This window comes from Rhinolophus ferrumequinum, chromosome 11, assembly GCF_004115265.2.
Source record: "Rhinolophus ferrumequinum isolate MPI-CBG mRhiFer1 chromosome 11, mRhiFer1_v1.p, whole genome shotgun sequence".
Taxonomy (NCBI): Eukaryota; Metazoa; Chordata; class Mammalia; order Chiroptera; family Rhinolophidae; genus Rhinolophus; species Rhinolophus ferrumequinum.
Window position 1 is genome coordinate 23,766,029 of NC_046294.1, and position 15,173 is coordinate 23,781,201.

The 15,173-nt window shown below is 36.7% G+C and overlaps 1 protein-coding gene across 1 annotated transcript in view; it reads right to left on the minus strand.

Moving 5' to 3' along the window:
* Positions 1-4,934: 4,934 nt before the first annotated feature.
* The window catches only part of CAPRIN1 (cell cycle associated protein 1), a 33,725-nt gene continuing 23,486 nt past the window's right edge, over positions 4,935-15,173 (minus strand). Inside the window, exons 12-19 of the mRNA XM_033120363.1 lie at positions 14,337-14,398; positions 13,779-13,889; positions 13,415-13,564; positions 12,344-12,494; positions 8,757-8,951; positions 8,150-8,250; positions 7,665-7,728; positions 4,935-6,130 (exon numbers count right to left, since the gene is read on the minus strand). Coding sequence (XP_032976254.1) covers positions 6,066-6,130; positions 7,665-7,728; positions 8,150-8,250; positions 8,757-8,951; positions 12,344-12,494; positions 13,415-13,564; positions 13,779-13,889; positions 14,337-14,398 — 899 coding nt within the window. The 3' untranslated portion in view covers positions 4,935-6,065. The remainder of the gene's footprint in view (positions 6,131-7,664; positions 7,729-8,149; positions 8,251-8,756; positions 8,952-12,343; positions 12,495-13,414; positions 13,565-13,778; positions 13,890-14,336; positions 14,399-15,173) is intronic.

The window sequence follows — 15,173 nt, forward strand, 5'->3', positions numbered from 1 at the left end:
GAGAGGACGGCGGCGCAGCATTATGCCCCTAGCGGAAGCCTGACGCGGGCTTTGAGTTGGCCCAGCTCCGCGGCGCGCCTCAGGTCTGGGTCCTGCAGGCGGTGCGTGCGCGAGCGCACTGCTGGTGCGGCGACGGCGAGCGAGGGGGGACCTTTCTTAACCCTGTCGCTGCGCGATGACGTCAGAGGCTGGTGAGGCGGAGTTGCTGCCTAGATTGCCACCGCGGCTGTGCATTTTATCGTGTCTTCGGGGGCTGTGGTGCCGGGTGTAATTTGCCTCTCTTCGTATCAAAATTAACGTACTCTGGCTACCAAGGGCAAAGCAAGCATAGATATCCGCACCCTCAGCCCCTGCCACTGTGCTGGCTCGGGTGACCAGTAAGTCCGGACAGTAAGTGGCAGTTTTCAGCATTAACCTGGTGATGTGAGACGACAGGCTGCAGGGATCTGTGCGTAATTTTACCGATCCTCTTAAATACCTTCCCATTTTTGTGACACGAGGGAACTCGAGTAGCAGACGTACTTCATTCCTCTCACATGATTCTCCATACCCGCAGTAATTACGTAGTAGTCTGGAATTCTGCAGGTTTTCCACCCACTGAGGCCGCTGTTCTTTGTAGACTTCCTTTAGGCCAGTATCTGTCCATCAAATGCTGGCGCTCTTCTGAAAACGACCTCTGGGGCTCTGATCGTTACGCCCCCCGTCCAGCTCCCAGGCGAACTCGCCTAAGCACACGACTACAAGGACCACCCATAGATACGATACTTTTACACTATCTTTGGGCCAGATCATTGAACTTAAGTAAACAAACCCAATGCTTGACATTTCTTTTCAGATACCTCAAATACAGAACATCTGAACTCATTTACCTTGCTCCCTGAAACTTACCTTGCTTCCCCAAATCAAGACACCTCCAATCTAATGTAATCAGCACCACCCATTTAGTCCAACATCCATCATCAAATTCTTTTATAATTCACTCAACAAAATGTCAATATGCCCGACACAAGGAAAAAGTGACCAAAACGTTCCTGTCCCTCGTGAAGCTTACATAATTCTAGGTAAGTTTTAAGTGGTATTACGAGTATCCACTGAGTTAAAAAGTGACTGGGGGTACTGCTTCAGAGGTTGACATGGAAGGCTTCTGAGATGCTAACACTGGAGCAAAGACCTGAACTTAGCATAAACCATGAATGAAAAGACTTCCCATGCTAAAAATGTGACACATTAACACCAAGATGGGGAAAATCTTGGCCAAGAAGCCAGTGTGGCAAGAGCAGTGAGCACTAAGAAAAATGGTAGTAAATTAGGTCAGATAATGAAGGTCATATGGGCCAGACTTAGAATTCTAGGTGTGATGTGAAACCACTGCAGTTTGGGAAACAGGAGTGACAAAATCTCATCTGTCCTCTTAAATGGTTCATTCTGGCCACTGTGCAAAAATTATACTACAGGAGAGCAAGAGTACAGCAGGGAGAATCATTATAAGCTACTGCAGATACCTGTTCTAAGCTGGTAGGCAGTGGTCACAAGTGCTCGATTACTCAGGATGTATTTTAAAGGTACAAGAGCCATGTGGATTGCTTAAGCACTAGATATAGGGTATGAAAGGAAATCAAAGGCGATGTTCAAGGTACTCACCGAGAAACTGGGTGAATGCAGGCTAATCAAGAGGTCAATTTGGCATACTGACATTCAAAAAGACATTGAGTAGGAATTTGTTTAGGGAAATTTGGGGCATAGAAATACCCAGGGCTAACAAAAATGCTGATGGTGTCAAAATCATGGGATCAGATGAATAGCAAAGATGAAGCCTGGTAACAGGCCTGGAGAACTCAGCAAAGGATATTGAGCAGTGGCCAGTAAGCTGGGAAATAGGCAGAACCCGTTCACCACCACCCTCCACTCTATGCTGTAGTCGTTTCTTACATGGGTTGCTCCCATAGCCATCTCACGCCCCATACAATTTGTTCTCAACACTGCACTGAGTGTTCTTTAAATGGCAATTTTATTAAGTGGCCCATTATCCTTTCCCCCCTTACCCCACCCCCATATACACACAGCTTAAAAATCTTCAAGTTTCCAACTGTTCTTGAAAGACAAAACTTAACATGGAAGGTAACTATAAAGTTGTCCATAATAGCTCTTATATTTCTTCAGCCTCTAACTCTCCCAAATGTGAACTCTTTCCACTTGAGACAGTCTTCTCAGTCACTGGAGTTTGGACTGGGAACATACTCTTCTCTTCCCTTCTTTGCCTGATTTACTACTCATCCTTCCAGTTTTAGTTCAATTATCCTTTTCAATGCAGTCTTTCCTGACCATTTTGATTAGATCATATCCTATCAGTCAGGGCCTTAACATCTACCATCACCCATGTTGCTCCATCATGGCATTTGCTACACTTTAGTGTCACATCAGCATCTCTGACTAGACTTTCGTGAAAGCAGGAACCAGTGATTTTGTCACCACTGAATGCTCAGTGCTTGGCGTGATGCCTCACAAAGGATACCCAAATTTTCTGAATGAAGCTTGAACTAGTTCAGTGGCTCCCTAATATAACAGTACTTAAAGAAACCCAGTACTTACAAATAGGAATAAACATTAAAAATTGGCTTTACTAGGTTAGGTGGTCTTTCACTACTTTCACTACCTCAACTCAAAGAGCCAATCTTCTGCATGGGATTAGGCTACAGAATAGCTGCTGAAGTAAGGTATTAAAATCCTGATTGAGAGAACGTAGTGGTCTAACCTTAGAAGACAAGGCTACCAAAGAGATTTCCTTAAGCTTCTCCCTCTCCTCTCACAAGTAGCACATCTTTACTTAGAGCTTTGCTGGATGGTATATATAACTAACGCAGACTTCACTCAAGGACAATGAGGAATCAGGTTTTAACATGATTTAATCTAATTTGAAACATTCACTAGTCTTTTCCAGTACTTCTGTAGAATTCAAAATTGGAAAAGGTATAAAGAAGAGCCTTAATAATTTACTTTCATTTTCCTGAAGATTTTTGTTCCCCCATTAACTCTTCAGAAGAGGTAAGCGCGAGGACAATACCGCTCTTAAATATAACTTAGAAGTTAGGGTGCTTATTAATAAGAACTCAAGTGATCTGGGGACTCGGGAGCTTAAAGATTAAATGAAGGTTTTGAACTCAGTGCTTATCTATACCCCATTCCCCTAATTAAATATATTATTGAAAATAAAAGGAACAATACAAATTTCCTAAGACACTTCAAAGTCTGACTACTCAATTACCTCCTACATCTTATGAATTGGTTGTTAACAGAGCACCTGTTAATGAGCCTTCTGAGAATAAACACACATTCTCATGTCTTCTGTAAGTGGAAAAGTCTCCCATGTAACAGAGCTGCATATACAGGAGACAAAAGAACTGTAGAAACTAAGTGATTAAAAACATTTAAAGGATATTTTAGTATCAAGATACAATGACCAGAAAAACTTCCATATTCTTCAGGGATATTAGGATCTGGAAATAAAACTGCCCTAACCAAGGTAATTAATGACATTCTACCTTAAAGCTTTAAAATAGAAGTCTCATTATCCATGTGAGATGATTGACATTGTGCATTTACAAAAGTTCTTTATATGTGGACTCTTGCTATACCAAGTAGCTACAATGACACATGTGACAATCATTTCCTTGCAACTCCGCTAAAATATGCATTTGATCAAACCAAAGGCCTTCTACAGGTCGGACAAGTATTCACATGTTATACAGAACACTTAGTACCAACACTCAGATCTTAATGGAACTTATTTTAAAAAGTTCTCTGCCCCATAATGAGGCACTCCTTTAAAAAATATAGTCTGAATTGAGCCAAAAAAGCTTTACATTTAGACTGCAATGGGAGAATGCCAAAAAAATATATAGTATTTCAAAAGGAAACAATTACTTTAAAAACATACATAAACTACTAAAACCTTTACACATTCACACCTGCATTAATGCACAGAAGTTTGAAATCTAGAAAGCATTGCTCCCCATCCCATCTCTACCTGATTCAGAGATCACTGTATAAGGAACTTATTTACTTCAATTTTGAGTGTAAATGAAATTATTTTCTACACAGATAGCAAATTTAGTTTTATATGTAGGATTATAAGCATACATCATCTAGAGATTACCCAGTACACCACAAATATTTTATCTAATCCCTCTAAAATATAGCTAATATATGGTTGTGGTACATCTCGGGCAGATGTCATTTAAAGCACACAAGGGGAGGTGCTAGCAAAGAAATACTCATTTGCAAAAGTAAACAGAAAACCCTTCCAATATGATGTACCACAACCACACATGAGAATAGTCAAGAACTTATTTTATTTTAAAATAAACATTGAAGATACCCCCTTTCCCCCACCACCCTACAAAACTTTTGAATGTGGAATGTTCAGCAGCCTATCCATTTTCGTAGGTTACAAAACCAGCAAAAACTCCAGTTGTTTAATGATGAATGTTTGAGAATAGTTTTTTTTTCTAAAGTAGCTGAGCACCTACTGGAAAAATTCCTTAGCTCTGCACAGAAAATACCATTAACTTAGTAGCCTTTACTTAATAGGTGGGATTAGTTCTCTGTAAAGTCAAAGTGGAATTAAGCAGCATTAAGTTCATAGGCTCCCAGAACTAGTGCTCAAACTGCTAGCACATATTCCAGCAGTCTGTACATTACTACACTGTCCAACTCCACCAAATGTGTGACTCTCCCTATGCATGGAAGGGAAGAAATCACCACTTTGAATATAAATACCTCCATGAGGAAAGGATAATTCAATTAAGGTTAGACAAAAGATAAGTGCAAGTACTATAGAAATAGCTGCTGGAGAGAACCATAAAATTTGTAACACTAACAATACATGGAGTGAACCACATAAGCTGCTAACTGTTGAACACCAGTGTTTCAAGATACAACTTTTATAAACATTGTTTTATTTGTTTTGCTTATACCATCAGAACTGAAACTACTGACTGTCATTTCCCTAAAATAGGGAAATCAATCTAAAACACATACTGGTGCTTTTCAAAAGATAGCAATTTAAAAGGGTGGTAGCAGCAGGCATTTGATATCTTTGTCTTTTAAAAACCTTCAGGCTGCAGGAAAAACATGTGACCAAGAATGTTATGATTATCCAATATAGATTTTCATCAGTACCTGTAACCAATTTAGGCGACAATACAGCAAGATCCAAGGATTAGTGACAGACAATGTACATCATAAGGAATGATATATGGTACCAATCCTTACAAAAGTCATTGTCAAAGAAACTGTTACGTGTTCCAAAGGTATCTAAATACTTCACATTAAGTACAGAAGCGGCCATCCGGATTACATCCCATGTTTGTTGCATATTTTTCAAAAAGTGCCAATCAAAGCCTAATTCTGCATTTTGGCTTTGTCTTAATACAGTATCAGCTATTAAGAAGCAATTTACATGTGTTTTTAACCACAGTCATTTGGCCAGAGGATGAACAGTGCTGTGTCAAAGTTGGTAGCCAGCCTTATATGTGTGATTAAGGGCCCATGCATAATTTGGTATGCACCTAAATGTTCAGTGCTCCAATTTAACTGGAAAAGCTGTGAAATGCAGTTCTGCCAAACCACATTCCTCCTTCCATCTTCCTTTCAAGGGAAATATTTTTGTCAATTACCAGTGAATAATGCTAGGGCTGATTTGTAGATTTTATCCAATGTCAAAAGTCAATCTTGCTTTTTCCAAGCCACTTCAATTAACTATGGAGATATTATCACCCCATAAAGTATATTGTGTTTTACTCCTAAGCAAGGGTGAGGAATCTGAGAATCATGTGCAAGGCTCAAGATGACGCTTAGGACAGAACATGCAGAGTAAAAATAGTTTCCTTCCATATCCAGGTAATATAAAGCTGACAATTGTAGTCCTGTCTTTATGGGATGAAAACAGTCCCTTTACAATAAGTTTCCTGAAAGGGAGAACAAATAGATAATAACTCTTCTGGTAACATATTATGATACACTGGCCAGTGTGTTTTTGGCGATTAAACATAATCCTGTGAATCACATTAATTCACTTGCTGAGTGTTCATTTGCGGCATCCCTCTGTTGGGTCTTGGGGGCCCTCCACGACCTAGAAGACAAAAATGGCATTTGGTTTTTCTTTCAAATACTATTTGTTTTGCCTTCAAGCAGATTTTCATCTGAAGTCAAGAAGCATGTGGGCAGCTTGTCACCACATTATTAGGTTTAAGAGGTCAATTCTTCAGTGTTCAAGTTTCACCTGTCCTGGAAGTTGTCATGCGCAAATTTGCTCATGTTCTCTAGCTCAAAGAAGAGTAGAGCTAATGGAGTATTCCACCAGTACTCATTCATTCATTCATTCAACAAGTATTTATTGAGTGCCTACTATGTGCCAGGCACTGTCATCAGGCGTTGGAAATAGATACAGCAGTGAAGACAGACAAGGTACCTGCTCTCATGGAGCTTACATTCTAGTGTACACTCTAGCTTACATTTCAGTAGTAAGTAACATCATACTATCAAAATTAATAAAAGCACCAGAATGAAAAACAGACCTTATTACCTAAACTGTTAAAAGAAACTACATAACATTGGAAATTGTATAATGACTTGTAACAGATAAAATAACTTTTTACATGCTGTTAAAACAGATTTTTAGCTACCAGTCAACTCAACTTTCATAGAATATGCTACAAGGTGAAAAAGAACATAACCTACATTCACATGCAAATATCCTTTGATACTTCAAGTCAGTAATTCCCCAGTATCCATTAATTTTTTTTTTAATGCACCGTTTTGCTGGCCAGTTTTTACTAGCATTAAAATCAAAGTACTTTAATTCCTCCTTAATATACATTTTATACATATTTTGGCCAATATCTAGAGGAAATCTATTTGATTTACTTCCTTCAAATCTGAGAACCATTTAGAACTTCAGATCACATGAAATGCTACCTCTAATTGTTGTATAGGTTGACTTCTTGCCCAAATAGGAAGTAGTTTTCCTACAGCAATACAGACTAAACCAAAAACTCTTTAAAACCTGTAATTTTTAAGTATAATTCAATTAGTTAGGAATTTGGAGATTTTGTTTAAAAGTCAGAAATAATTTGATATTTATTTAACTAATAGTGGTCCAAAAAGCATTGAGATTTCAACTAATTCTATGACTTCCAAATGGTTCTCTAAATGTAACTATGGCTATCTGGCCATTAAAGGGTCTCTGGCCCTAAAATATAATATGCATGTTTCAAAAATAAAAGAGGAATAATAAATTTATATAAATGTTCAATCTCATTCCAAAAAGTCTTACAAAAATGTTTCCGTTAAGTACTTCCTAAAAACATTTAGCAGGTTTTAGGACCTGAAAAATAATTTGCAGTTGGAAAAACAGTTTTTCTGAGGAGGAGAAATGTTCTAGTTTTCAAGACAGTTATATAATAACAGGGAAAATCATTCAAAAAATTAAATTTGGGTTCAAGATAAATTTTAGAAACAGAGCATTTCATTTAATCCCTAGCAACGCGTCTGGAAATGATAAATGTATCCCTAACATGTAACCTACATGCAGATTATGAACAGCTCTTCCAAGGCCAGAACAGAAGCTCCACTTAGGAGCTAGGATCACCACCACAAAATATTACCTCGTGGGGCTCCCCGTGGTCCACTCTGCCCAGAGCCTCGCTTGAAATTCTGCTGATATCCATCCTAAAAGACAAGCTAGTTAGTACTGAAGAGAACAAAAGGTAATTTTTGTAATGCTTACCCATCTATGTTCTTACAGTCTAACACTTGCAGGATATTTCATTCCTCTTTATTCTTTTAGACATTTCAATATATCATAGCTAAGTTATTCTGTAATTGTTTTACTTCCATTATTCTCAAGAACATTCAATGAGACAGTTCTCTGCTCTTAAAAATCACTGTTTTTAACAGACTATATTAAATGAGTACCTATACTGAGTGCTAAGAAAAGCAAAAGTCATCATTCTCTGTAATGAAGTATCTTGTACAAAGGTATAAAATTAGCCCCTAATTACTTAGTCACTCAAGTCCATCAAGAAACTATATCAATCCCTTTCACTGGTGTATTTTGGTCAGGTTTATATTTTAACACAACTTTACCTACCCGCTGATAGCCAGAGTAGTCCCGGGGAGCACTGAACTGAGACTGTGTGTAACCACTGTTTGGAGTGTTAGAGAATGAAGGGCGGTAACCATCATAGCCTCCTAAAATTTAGGACAAGAAAATTTTCTTATCTTTACAAGGAATTTTTACTTTCTTACTATTAACCAAGGGAAGAAATGAAAAGCTGTAAGTCATGCTGGTTATTCAAAGTAATTTCTAATTTCCTATCTTGATCCAATCCGTTTATATATTTCTATGAGCATTACTTGCCTTAAAAGATGAAATTTTAACTCATCCATGCACATACACACACACACACACACACACACACACAGAGACAAATGACCAAAAAAAATCCCCATAAGGTCTGATAATGTATATAGTAATTACCCCTTGGAGAACAGTGGTAGACATGTATTTGACACATACAAAAAAACTCATTATCAATTTAAATGACTATATCAAGACATACTAAGAATGTTTAAATTGTACATGAGAGGCTAATGCAGAGAGATACATATCTTTCCCAAAAACCATGACATTTTCTATGTATTTTACAAATCAGAAAAGAACATGAATTTGCTGGTTTTGCTTTGCTTGTTTTTACCTCGGAATCCATTGGCAGGGCCCCTGTATCCATTCATCAAGCCTCTAGCACCACGTGAGCCTCCACGAGACACACCACGACTATTGTAATAGGGCTGACTGCTACGAGGAAATCCAGTGTTCTGCTGGGGAGGCTGCTGGTGGTTAGCAGTCACTTGATGGGGCTGGTCCTGGGAACCATGGTAAGTGCCAACCACTATAATAAAAAGAAAAATACATTATGTGTCTGTATGTGTATACTACATACATACATGTGCACATACAGCTCATTTCAATTTGTTCTCCCACATGCTTTCTGGTTTAAGAAGTGTCTTATACAGTCTCCTCAAAGTTTAATTCTGTCTTTAAATAAAGTTTCATATTAACAATACGGAAAACGACACATTAATGAAATCCCTACTTTTCTCCTACTCATATATTAAACTAAGTGGAATAAAATTCTATAAAACCTTTCAAAGCACACAATTGTGTGAGAGCTCACAATTCTATTCTTCCAAATGATTTGAAAGGCTCCATTACTAAACATATTCTGAGAGGCATCTGCACACGAGACCCAAAATAATACAAAAGATCTTATATACTGAAACAGTACAATTACAATTTTGTACCATTTATTTTTTTTCATTATAAAGCTTCTTAGTAGTTGAAGCTTTTTTTTTTCTTTTAAATCTCCCTTGATACCTAGTGAAAACATACAAAAGCATGCTCTTTCATAGCTAAAATAGCTATGGCAGATTATTCAGCCAGTTAAAAAGATAGACCAGCACAGGCCTTCAATTTATACCCCCCTTAATGCCTGATTCCATTCCGAGTACTTTTAAGGACAGCCAATTTAGAACAGTTAAATGGTACTCACACTGGCCTACAACCTGCTGACGTGACAGGAAGGTTCTAGAAGACCCACACTAACTTGTACTCCACGCCCCTCTTTCCCACAATGGGGAGACGTCTAGAATCTAAAAACCTTCAAAAATTAAATACCGAGGTACATATATAGTATTACCCCCAATGTTCGTAATTCATAGGAAACAAAAAACGGGGTGCTAACAGTACCTTTGGGAGATGAGAAAAAGTACAGACCAAAGGAAGGGCCATACCCCAGGAACAAATAATAGTCAGCAGCCTCTAGCCAACCCAAATCACCCATGCTTAGGCAGAAAGATAAGGTGGTGTGACTCTTGAAAATCTTTATCTGACCTATTTTATATCCTCAAGAAATCCCAAATACATTTATTAGTTCTTAGAATGCCATTTTGCAATGAAAAAGCCAAAGAATGCCTAGGAAAAGAAGGGGGTCAGGGCCATGACTCCTTTTTCACCTATGTAATAGACCAAATACACTTTTTACAATGTGATCTTTCTACTAGATTACCTTTTACTACATTCCCAAAATTTTAAATTATAAGCAAATATCACAAATACAAGTAACATTTTCTATCTAAAAAGATTCATTTGTATGCATGTAGAAAATAGTCAAAAGAACTGAATTTTCGACTCACTTTTTATCAATAAGAATTTTACTAACCTTGGTCAAATCTCACTGCAAGAAACTCAAAGCAAAATAATTAAAGTATGATCTTTATTTAGAAATACCAGAATTCCTATTTAAGTGTTTGTAAAACATAAACTCTAGTCCATAAAAAACAGCCAAAGGATGCCAGATCCTTTTTTCATGTTGTTCCTGACTAGATACTAATTCAAATTAAAACTTATGGGATGATTTGTTCAACCCGTTTCAGAGTGCCCTCAATACACCAGGCATGTCCTAGGCACAAGGGATGCATCAGTTACCAACACATAATCCTTGCCCATATGGACGTTTTAATAATGGGAGATAAAACAATACACATACAAGTGAAAACATTTATATTGCCTCAGGTGATAAGTGATGAGGAATAAACCACAGAAGAATAAATGAGTGACCAAAGTGAATGTGCTATATTTAGGGTGAAGAAGGGAGCCCTCAGTGAAATGATATCTGAGCACAGACCTAAAAGAAGTTCAGAAGCAAAGCCATGCAAACATCAGCAGTAGAAAGTTGCAAGCAAAAAGGTAAGGAAAGTGTAAAGACCCTGAGAGGAGGGAACATGCTTGGTGACTGGTATGGGTACATAAGGAAGAAAACAGGATATACAACAGGATCAAGGCAGGAGCCAGATCATAAAAGATCTTGTAAACCAAGATTAAAAACTTTGGATTTCTTTTCTAAATAAAATGGAAAGTCACTGGAAGGTTTTGAACAAGAGCGAGACAGCGGATTTACATTTTAAAATAATCATTCTGGCTATTGTGTGGAGAACAGACTGTGCTAAAAAAGAACAGTCAAGAAAGACAACTGCAATAGTCCAGACTAGAGATGATGGCTGCCTGATGAGAGTGGTATTGTGTACACTGATTTTATTTTTTTATTGAAAGTATCTGTGAATGTTATGAAGTTGAATTTTTAATGTATATTTTGAAATGGTTACCAAAGATTATCTATCTCGCTCAAGTGCTTCATAGTCAATTAGTAAAGTCAAGTAGAATTTAAGAGGAAGACAGTTTGAAATCAACTGGCACAAAGGGCAAAATTAATCACGTCAAATGACATATAGTCATTACTTTTAATTTCATCAGACCATCTAAAACAAAAAAGGCAAAATAGCAACCATATAAGCACATTGTCTAAAGGCCCCAAATATACCTGCTCCACAACCAACTTATTAGTACATGGCAATGAAATGATTAAAGGAGCCTGAGAACAAGAAAAGAAGCCCGGTTACATTCAGAAACTGGGCATACATAGCATAACTGACAAATTTCTATCAGATTATGGCTGATTCAATCTCCCTACTGCTTAGTAATGCCGAAAACTACAGGGATATATAACAATTTAGTACCTGAAAGCCTACAATGTCAATCCAGGTCTAACAAGAAACTGTACAACCAGAAAATGTCACAGATATTTAAATCAGTGTGATAAAATTAAAGTATGAACTCCTAAGATTTTAGCAGGGTTTGCTAGTTTGTTATGGGATTCCAATTAAACTCCCAGCAATTAAATATCCAAAGACCTAAAAAAGCTATATTATGTCTTACAAATGTAAGAAATCTAAACTATCTCTATGTACTTGACTGTTGTGACAGGTATAACAACTGGCCAAATGATTGCATTGCTTGCCAACAAGCACTTTGTTTCAGCCTAGTCCACCAAATGCAGCCACGCCAACTCCTGAACTGCTTCTTAACTTTGAAAACTGAGTGCCGGGTATCACGCCAATAGGATTCAATAAATTAGCAATCAAAAGCAAAGGTGATCATAATTTGAATAACAAGTTGAATTCCACTAAAATCATATAATGAAAAAAGATATTATGAAAGCTCACTGACCAAAGGAAAATGGGTATGAGGCCTCTAAAAATTGCATGTAATTCACATAAAGCAAATACAGACTCGATTTAATTCAGGATCAGCAATGAAAAATTCATAAAGTCTATTTCTGAAACAAAAACTCTTGGATACAGCCACTCTAAAGTCTAAACTGTCTTAACACTGTCAGTATCTACATTGGAAAGCAATTAGCCAAGGAAGTGACACTTGTTTTCCTACCTGTTTGAAGCTGTTCTTGCTGAAGCTCTGTTTGTTCCACTTGGTGAGGCTGACTGGAAAAGCTCTGGTTATAACTGGCCTGGTACTGATTTTGCTGTTTTAAAGTTTCTGGTTCATTAACAGGAGGAACTGGGGCATTCATATTGAATACCTGTAAGTAAATAAATGATTAGTTCATCCTGTTATGCTAGTAATTTCTCTACTTTTAACATGGCGAATCTCAATGCTGGTTTTACCTCAAATGTAAAAGAGAACATTATAGAAGTCTCAAACATCTCACACACACACACACACACACACACACACACACACTTCAATTAATGCATTTCAATGTGGAAAAAAATATATGCAGCATACAGTACTTAAAGCAAAGTATAAGTGGGTATTAAAAATCTTTAAAAAGACATGTGTCAGCAGCCTTGGAAATGCTATTATGAGAAATCTTTATAAAAGATGCAGATCTCTGATACACTATCACTTACAGAAATTAATTCTATGAACTTGAACTTTGAGTTGAATATTTAATTCACTATTTTATTTTTATTGATATTTTAATCAAAAGTTAATACTTTATTTAACTGAATTTCCCTGTGAGCACTGATTTAGCTGTATCCCATTGATTACAGTATTTTCATTATCACTATTTTCTAGAAGTTCTGCAATTTAGAGATGCTTACTCAAGAACCAGGGTAAAGTATCATAATGTCTGAAAATTACTTCAAGATACACTTCAGTAAAATAAAAGATTAAGCAAATATAGCAGAATGTAAACAATTGTTAAATCTAATGATTTTTCTATGTGGTTATTATATTAGTCTATTTTTCTGCATGCTTAAAATTTTGTTAATCATATCTAAAGGGTGAAACTACAAAACAAGTTGACGTGAGTACACATGTACGCATCTTCCTCTGGAAGCAGGAAAATCAGAGTTTATACTCAATTAAATATACCCTACAGTTAGGGTAGATGCAGATTCAAGCACAAAGTTAAAAAGAAGACGTTTTGTTGAAACTCTAGCATGGTGATAGTACACACTAGGCACTTACTGTTAGCTGAATTAATTCGCTTACCGTTTGCATGGATTGGAATGGAGCTGCATTCACATTGATTCCACTGCTGTGTAAAGGTTTGCTTGTCCCAGCCTGGAACACCTGGGGCTGAGAAGCAGCAGGAAGGGATGATGATGCTGTAGTCTGGTCTGTATTTAAAGAGATTGTTGCCTAAACACAAAGTGAAGAGATGTGCTTTAGTGATAAACTAAACTTAGTCAAGGCTACTGTCTGTATATTAACAAGTTCAACTATTTCATGAAATAAAAATAATGTAGCACATGCATTAGGTGCAAAAATGTCATTATATTAACAGTAATTTACCTCAGCCCAATTCATGAATAAGTACCTCATCAAGTTTATATGACCTGGTAACAGAACTTGCCTGAATCTGGTCAATTGGTTCCTTTTGTGGTCGTTGCTCTGTAGCATGAGAAGGCTGGTACAAAGGTTGAGATGCTGTATACCCCTCACTTGTGGATGAAACCAAAGGAACCTACACAGAAGTAAAGAAATGAAAGCTTCTTTCTGTTATAAAGTAACTCTTATACATAAAGGGCTAAGAAACAGATATGCCTGTTAAAGACTATACAACCTAACTGCAAAAAATGCATTATTAAAGCACAAAGTTAAACAAACCCTAGTCCAGTTTTGAAGTTTCCTACAAATACTTCTAAGATGGCAATACCTACACTAAATTTTAGAATTACGTCTAAAATATATCTTCTCAAATTCTACTCAGTTCAAAATAAAAAAGCTTTTATTGTTATAGTAAACCATTATAAAACACAAGAATTGACCCAAAAAAATGTAAATATGGAAATAAAGCTACCCATGCCAGATTTGGACACTCATCAAATTCATGCTTGACTTTCATAAGCTAAGAAAATGACCCAAGAACTGACTAAAAACAAACCTGCAAAAACATTTATATCACTCTTACCTGTGTAGCTTCTGGTTGTACAGTAACTTGATTAGGTTGAGCAAGTCTAGATTCAGAATGAACTGCAAAATTGACCAAAAAAATATTGTTATACAAAAATCAAATTTCTTCAGAGATGTCTAAATACCTTTTACTTGGTAGCAAAAAAGCAGATTGCTATAGCCAAATCAAATCCTAAATAAACTGCTTAGCAATCATGAAAATACACTGGGAAGTATTAGTAGAATTTTAGCTTTCAAGTGAGAATTTTGGTTTACTGGTAGTCTTATTAGTCAACTCTCATAGTGGCTTTCATTTTGTGTTTTGCAAAAGTAAAGTGAGATCTTAGTGAGAAAATACTAACAAAGAGGTATAGAGAAGACATAAAAATCAATGCCAATGCTATCCATAAAAAGTCTTTTGAAGCAGTAAATATAAAAAAGCATTAGTCTTACTCAAGATCTTAGATAATATTCAGTAATAGTTTAACATTATCAACTTTCAATATAATCTCAAGTGTTGCCACACACACACAAAGCACGTTTATATATATATATAAAAAAAAACACATAAAAAGCCTATATTCGATTCAGTGTGCGTATTATTGCCAACTCCCAACATCCTTCCACTCGCCTCCCAACTATGGTTATATAAATAATCAAAAACATAGGATCTTTGCTCAGTCACTTAGAATCACCCACTTTCACTATAGACTTTAACAGACTCAACATTACCTGAGATACAACAGTGCTGCTACCACGTGTTGACTTTGGCACAACTCACCAGCTAAGAAAACTTCATTATTTTCTTCCTCTGATAGAGTTCAGAAAATGAATGCTAATAATTGATTCCTTTCTA